General features: G+C 39.2%; 1 protein-coding gene across 1 annotated transcript in view; it reads right to left on the minus strand.

Annotated features, from left to right (window-relative positions):
* LOC141814885 (putative WD repeat-containing protein C2A9.03) overlaps positions 1-2358 on the minus strand; it is a 9525-nt gene extending 7167 nt beyond the window's left edge. The window contains exons 1-7 of the mRNA XM_074702839.1: positions 2297-2358; positions 1998-2165; positions 1830-1916; positions 1389-1523; positions 1179-1289; positions 1003-1094; positions 830-939 (exon numbers count right to left, since the gene is read on the minus strand). Coding sequence (XP_074558940.1) covers positions 830-939; positions 1003-1094; positions 1179-1289; positions 1389-1523; positions 1830-1916; positions 1998-2165; positions 2297-2338 — 745 coding nt within the window. The 5' untranslated portion in view covers positions 2339-2358. The remainder of the gene's footprint in view (positions 1-829; positions 940-1002; positions 1095-1178; positions 1290-1388; positions 1524-1829; positions 1917-1997; positions 2166-2296) is intronic.
* Positions 2359-7463: the final 5105 nt, after the last annotated feature.

Consider the following 7463-nt stretch of genomic DNA (forward strand, 5'->3'; position numbering starts at 1 on the left):
AATAGGTGTACAAACCAAGGAGGCAGAAACTATTTTGGAGGAGATAAGACAAATCTAAGAGAAGGGTGCTAATTAGAGTTGCACAAAAAGGGTATATGGAGTGAACAACTAATAAAACACTGATTTTTTTTAAGTAGACTCCTAGAGGTGGAGCTAGGTAAATGATGGAGGCAAGCATTGACTTAATTCTTTGATCATTTAATATTCTCTACTTGTATCTATGTGTGTATTGACTTCATGTCTAATTGTCATTATACTTTTATCTTAGCACATTGATGTAACTCATCTACATGTTGATTAAATTCATTTTAGTAATATGATGTGGCATTCTCACTCTGGTGATCCTAATATAAGTTGAACAATCTTCTCTAAGTGAGCATCTTGCAGTTTATTATATCCTTCACAAGATATCTCATAAATGTCAAACCTAGGACACTCTATTATCATGTAATTGATGCATCTCTATCATTGCAATGATAGTAATTTAAGGATGTTAAATATTTAAGCCAAGGTTAATTAAGTAGCTCATAGTATTTCTTTATCATTAAAAACTACATCAGAGTTCTGGCCATGATTAAGTGCGTTAAGATAAGTGGCATGTGGAGCTTTACCGCTTGTTCTTTACATATTGAGAGAATTAAGAATTCAGTTCCCAAAGACATCAATGGTGATTTCCTCTAGGCAAGTAGAGTTACAAGCAAGATACAAAAACCTTAAAATAATATTACAGATTCATTATGAGCTCACCACAAATTATTCTAATAAATAGGACCTACATGCACAAACAGTCAATCACTGCAAAAAGAAACATAAGTAGCAAATGCATCACTTACATTCACTGGCCACTCAAAGTGAAATTCCTTGCAAGGCTGAAACTTCTCCATGTCAAAGTCTCGAACTCCAGAGTCATTATTGGAAGCCATGAAGTGAACAGCACCACTAAGTAAATTGAGTTTCAGTCAAATTAAAAATAAATAAAAAAGTACTAAAAAGGCTAATTACCTGGAACTATTATATATTTCAATGGCATTTGTGATAGCATTTTCATCATATGTTGCTCGCCAACAAAAGCTTATTCCATCTCGATCTAAATACTAAATTTCATATCAAGTTAGAAGAACATCAAATATCTTAATATAAATATGTGAATTATATGAAGAATGATAAAGGTAAATTACTTTACAAATAATTTCCCCCTGAACTCCGCCTACTATTAGCAACTTGTCCTTTACTGCTAATGTACTAACTTGAGTCTGAGAAAATCCTTCTAATATACTTCCTTGATGTTTCTGGAAAAACAAATATGAAGAAGTTATACAAAATTTAAGGAAATGATAACTAATAGCTACAAGTGATTAGCAGACAATTTATCATCCACGGAGACGAACCTCACATGGCGCTACATGTCCTGATAGATTCATAACTTCAAACTTATTACGACTCAGTGCCGACCAGTGAAGCACAGAATAGCGTGACATTAAGTAGACATCATGTTTGGATGTAGCCCAAACTAAATTTCTCAGCTGCAAAATGAATATTGGAGAGATAATAAACTATCATACTCGAACATAGTTTCAACAAAATTCCATGTTTCTTTTCTAATTTTGATTTTTATATTAGGTATGGTCGTTAATAATCTGCATTGGCATTACAAAAAACCCCAAGTATTTAGCAACCCCATCAGTGGGATTGGTGGATTTTTTAACAAAAACAAAGATAAAGGGAAAACAATAATATATATGTATATTTTCAAATATAAGATAGCAATCATGTTCAAGAACTAATACGAAAAGACTGTTCAGAACCCAATGACCATACTTATTGCTCACTTGGAAATGGAGAACAGTTGATTTCACAGATCTTGTATTTTGCCAAAAATCATAATAACTACTTCCTTTCTCTGTTGGGTTGCAATCCTATATGCAAGATTGACATACATGTAAGAACCATAACATGACAACCATCAGATAGTCAAAGAATTTTTGAAGAATTTCTGCCTTTTCTGAATGTGTTCCAGAGTTCGGTACATTCTCATAATTCTTATATTGCTTCAATCTGGTCACTCGATGGTCCTCCCTCGTAATGTTTAGCCCATTCCATGGTATCCCTTGGATATCTCTCCCTCTTCTTGCTTGAGCTGCTGAAATGTCAGCTGTTTTCCAGCCCTGGAAAATAAAATCCTGAAGTCTTGAACTATGGAAGAGATGAATAATGGGATAATGATGATATTGACTTTGAAATAGCCTAAATTAGAACGGAGTATCACAAAATCAACAAATTAGTATATGAGACATACAAATAGGCCATATCTTTCATCATCAGAATTTCCTTCACCCATCCCTCTTCCTCGAGACTCTACCTCATCCTTTGGATCAACTATCTTATAGTATTTCTGTCAATTCATCAACATAATTTTGGGATTATTCTACACTTGCAAAAGTTTGTCAGACATTTGTGAAATTAAGCAAGCTGGAACTACTTCTACTGAGTGGGGTAATATAAACTATAGATTACGTTGCATAACAAACACAAACAGTGAAAAAGCAATTGTTCCATCCTCCCATTCACAGCCCATAATACAGGATGATCTCAAAAAATTAAGAAAGAAAACTCGATGCATAAGAAACATGAGTAATTCTTGAAAGTAAATCTAGAAATTATACTCTCTCTCCATTGATCCCTCATGTTAGGAGCAGCAAGTAGGTTCATTGCTTTTTATGGAACTAACAAAAGCAGCAGAATTGTAGGCAATACTTTACCACAATGACGATGGTCTATGCATAATTAGCAAGCCACAGTTGCAGTACGGTTTCTACCAGTTCAAATGAAGCATAATATCAACAAAGATGTTCTGAACTTGCATGAACTAAATGTATTCATTAGCACAAAAGAGGCAAAATTTGAATGAACCATGTAAGGGCTCATTTTGCATTTGATCATCAGAAATTGTAGCAATTGGTCGGAAAAACTTGGCCATTCTACCCATTGATCATGTCTAAGCACACTGATTAGAACTAAATCCCTAATCACGAACTGTAGCTGCATCTTCTACCGAACACAGGCACAATTCACCACAAAGATCAGACCTTCCCTTCTATCCCCAAGCATAGCTTCGGCAAGAACGATCTCGCCCTCCGATTCATGCTCTCTTGGAGGATTCCTGGTGCTGCAATGTTAATCGCTTTGAGTTAATTTTGAATTCTGAGATACTTGTGTGGATCGATTTGTATTAATTAATAATTGACGGGCTGTAATGTTACTCACTGAAAAATATATTTAAAATATTTTCCTTTTAAAAAACATTTTCGCCGTCATATTCTCTACGGCATATTAATTTACAATTTCGAAAAAAAGGAAGAAAAAATGCCGGCTCACGATCGAACGAAATAAATAACTAAACCAAACGGGCCGACGGATTAGGGTTTCATTGCCGTCTCTTCGGGTGGCGGGGAGTTGCCCGGGCTTGGGGCCGCGGCGTCTGGTGGAGATGGCACCGCGGCGGCGGAGGCTGGAGGCGACGCCGACTGGCTGTGGTCTTTGGGCGAGGAGGAACTAATTCTGCGTTGGAGGCGGAGGCGACGGCGGGGCTGGGTTTCGCGGAAGTTGAAGATCGGGTGGGGTTGGGGCCGTCGGCAGCCGCGGCGGCGAGGAGGAAGACGGCGAGCGCGGTGGCGCGATCCATTGAGAGGGAGGAGACGCACGAGGCGGGGAGGGAGGGAGCGAGAGGAGGATTGGTTTTTACGGAGGAGAAGGAACGGCGTTTCCGACGTTTGAGGAGGAGAACCGAAACCGACGGCCGTGCAGCCCGTGCTGTTGTGGTGTGTCACAGACATGTACATTTTTGGTAATTGTAATTAATTTATTCTTTATTCACCTCAATTGAAATAGACGACTCAGAAAAAAAAATATTATGCTTGAGCACAAGTATAAAATTTTTTTATTTTCATTTTCTTTAAATTTTAATCTTAAATTAAAAAATTATTTTTACCCTTAGTTCACGATAATATTTACTAATGTGATACATTTTGAGAAATAGTAAGTAGTCCCCGGGATAATGGTGTAACGGTAAGACATCCGGATTGTAACTCAGGGATCCGCGGTTCAATCCCTAGCTACGGCGTATTTGCAGGAATTTTTTTCCAAATGAGGAACGCAATCAAAGGATGCTGGGCATCTGGATTGGCCACCGTATGCGCTTCCCGATTTACCCTGGTAGTCGGTGGGAAATTTTCGTGGGACCGGGCCGACCACCCCCAGAGATGTGGTATGCGCTTCCCGATTTACCCTGGTGGTCGGTAGAGATGTGGTATGCGCTTCCCGATTTACTCTGGTGGTCGGTGGGAAACTTCTGTGGGACCGGGCCGACCACCCATGTGGCTACTGGGATTATCATTTTTTTTATAGAAATATTAAATAAAAAATGTATATAAGCTATGAAAGTTTTGCGGTTAGCATGCAGGCAGTCGAGTTGCACGATATCGATCCGACCCTCTTAATAGTCCTAATAACACTCTTCCTCTTAAGTAGTCGGTGGGAAATTTTCGTGGGACCGGGCCGACCACCCCCAGAGATGTGGTATGCGCTTCCCGATTTACCCTGGTGGTCGGTAGAGATGTGGTATGCGCTTCCCGATTTACTCTGGTGGTCGGTGGGAAACTTCCGTGGGACCGGGCCGACCACCCCCAGAGATGTGGTATGCGCTTCCCGATTTACCCTGGTAGTCGGTGGGAAATTTTCGTGGGACCGGGCCGACCACCCCCAGAGATGTGGTATGCGCTTCCCGATTTACCCTGGTGGTCGGTAGAGATGTGGTATGCGCTTCCCGATTTACTCTGATGGTCGGTGGGAAACTTCCGTGGGACCGGGCCGACCACCCATGTGGCTACTGGGATTATCATTTTTTTTATAGAAATATTAAATAAAAAATGTATATAAGCTATGAAAGTTTTGCGGTTAGCATGCAGGCAGTCGAGTTGCACGATATCGATCCGACCCTCTTAATAGTCCTAATAACACTCTTCCTCTTAAGTAGTGAGCTACTCGTCATTTGTTTTCTTACTCATCCCATTATTCGTGAGCCTCTCTGGGACCCATCGAAGCTGACTCGAAGGCGAGGTGATGTCTTCCGAGATTTTTCCTTCTCTTCAATCGCAATGCCGGCGGGCAGCATGAGCTAATCCTTCACCGTTGCCTTCCTCTTGATGTCGGTTGCACTAGGGCTGTAAACGAGTCGAGCCGAGCTCGAGCCAGCCTTGGCTCGAGCTCGGCTCGACTCGTTTTATGCTAGCTCGGCTCGAGCTCGAGCTCGATCGAGCTTGTAAATTTGAGCTCGAACTCGGCTCGATCATTTAATCCAAGGCTCGAGCTCGACTCGAAAAGCTCGAATTAAAAGCAAGCTTTCGAGCTCGAGCTCGAGCTCGAGCCAATCATAACTTGAGCTTAATACTTATCATTAATTACTTAATGACCTAAATTAATCAATATTCACATGAATAGATAAAAATATATTATACATATATAGTTGGGCTCAAAAAAGCTCGACGAGCCATCGAGCCAGTATTAAAGGAGCTCGAGCTCGGCTCGAATATTAAACGAGCCGGCTCGAGCTCGGCTCGAGCTCAGTCAAAATCAAGCTCGAGCTGAGCTTTGACCGAGCGGCTCACGAGCAGCTCATGAGTGGCTTGACTCGTTTGCACCCCTAGGTTGCACCTTCTGAATCACTCCTCGAGTCCCTCCAATCCAGTCTGAGGCTGCTTTCTAGCCGTCTTCAAAACTAAAACTTATTGTATCAGACAATGAACTTTCTGTTAGCTAGGTGGAATGATTGAAGAAGATGAACAAGAACTTGAATATTATGATTTCAAGGTACGAAATCAATCGCTATCCTTAAAGAGATATTCGTCCCAGTTGCTATAGGTTGATGATAATACTCCCCAATGGCGGAGCCAACCCGAGTGATCTACCCGGGCTGATCCGAACTCTGGCCTACGCCGACAATATCTATATTATATTATGGACTATCTCTTAAATTTTTTTCTCTCATCCCTAGATTCAAAAATTTTTTCTTTTTCGTCGCCGTCGATAGGAGGAGTAAACGAACCAAGCTGCTCGCGAGCTATTCGAATCTCAATTCAAAAAAAAATCGTTTGAATTTATTCGATAAAATTAACGAGCCAAGCTCGAGCCTGATTTCGAGCTCGAAAATATTATCGAGCCGAACTCGAGCTTAACAATATTTGGTTCGTGAGCTCGCGAACATGTTCGATTAAAGGCTCACGAATGTGTTCGTTAAGAGACTCACGAACGTGTGTGTATATATTATATGAATTATAAATATTATATATTAACAAGCCAAACTCGAACTAAACTCGTTTAACTTTTAAACGAGTTATTTTCAAACCGAACTCGAACTAACCTTTTAAACGAGTAGTTTTCCAGTACATTAGAATGTTGTTGTTTTACCGAGTGATCGAAATAACTTAAAGGAGCATTCCTAATCTTCCAACTTTTAACTTATTCAACCCATCAAAAACTGAGATAACTAAAAATTATTCAGTGTGAAAGAATGATAAAGAAGAATCTTGGTGGAACGCTCAAGTTAAACAACAGTTCTCATATTTCATAATGGATATATTCTATGATGTATAGTGAACATTTAAAGATTAGTAGTGATCTAATTAATATTCCCCATATCTAAGGATTTACGCATGAGAAATAAAAACAAATCAAATGATAGTGACAAAGAATAGAACCCTTTAAATTGCTCAATAAATTACCATGAATTAAAACATGAAAATTAAATATCTAAAAATATAATATTCATATGCAGAGTTAGATACAGTGCAAAGAATGAGTACAAGTTTATTCTGAAATTCCAAGCTTAAATGTATAGATATTTGCACCTCATGATCACGGTTAAAAGAGAAGTCAGCAATTAACCGTCCAGTGATAAGCCCAGCACAAAATACAGCTATATAGAAAAGACATACTGAAAAATGGTAATTTGTCCTTGTACCTAAGGTCTATAATAAATGTCACCAAAAGTCTATATAATGAATATCAAAGCATTAACAGTTCTTGACCATATATCAATGAAAGAAAAGTTCAGTACTAGCACCACCGACTTTGTTCATTATTTTTCTTTCCCTAAGAAAGCAATTAGTTTACCACAATCTAGGCACATTTCAAATCAAATTATAATCCTCAAGGATATTCGCACCCAGGATGACAGTCACTAATTTTCCACTTCAATTGTCCAGCAGATACATCCAGCGCTAGAACATCGCCGTTCCCAGTTCCCAACACCAAGAGGGAGCTTCCTGATTTTCTTTTCTTCTACAAGACAGATATGAAAAGCAATTTTCAACATAAGTTGTTTTATCCTGGTTAATGGATGATGAGGAGAAATATCTAAAATAAAACCTTTCTTTCAAGTGGAACCCATAGGAAACCCTTTAATTTTT

The sequence above is a fragment of the Curcuma longa genome, chromosome 21 (genome assembly GCF_044706935.1).
Source record: "Curcuma longa cultivar G26 ecotype Majalengka, Jawa Barat chromosome 21, ITB_CL_G26_1.1, whole genome shotgun sequence".
Taxonomy (NCBI): domain Eukaryota; kingdom Viridiplantae; phylum Streptophyta; class Magnoliopsida; order Zingiberales; family Zingiberaceae; genus Curcuma; species Curcuma longa.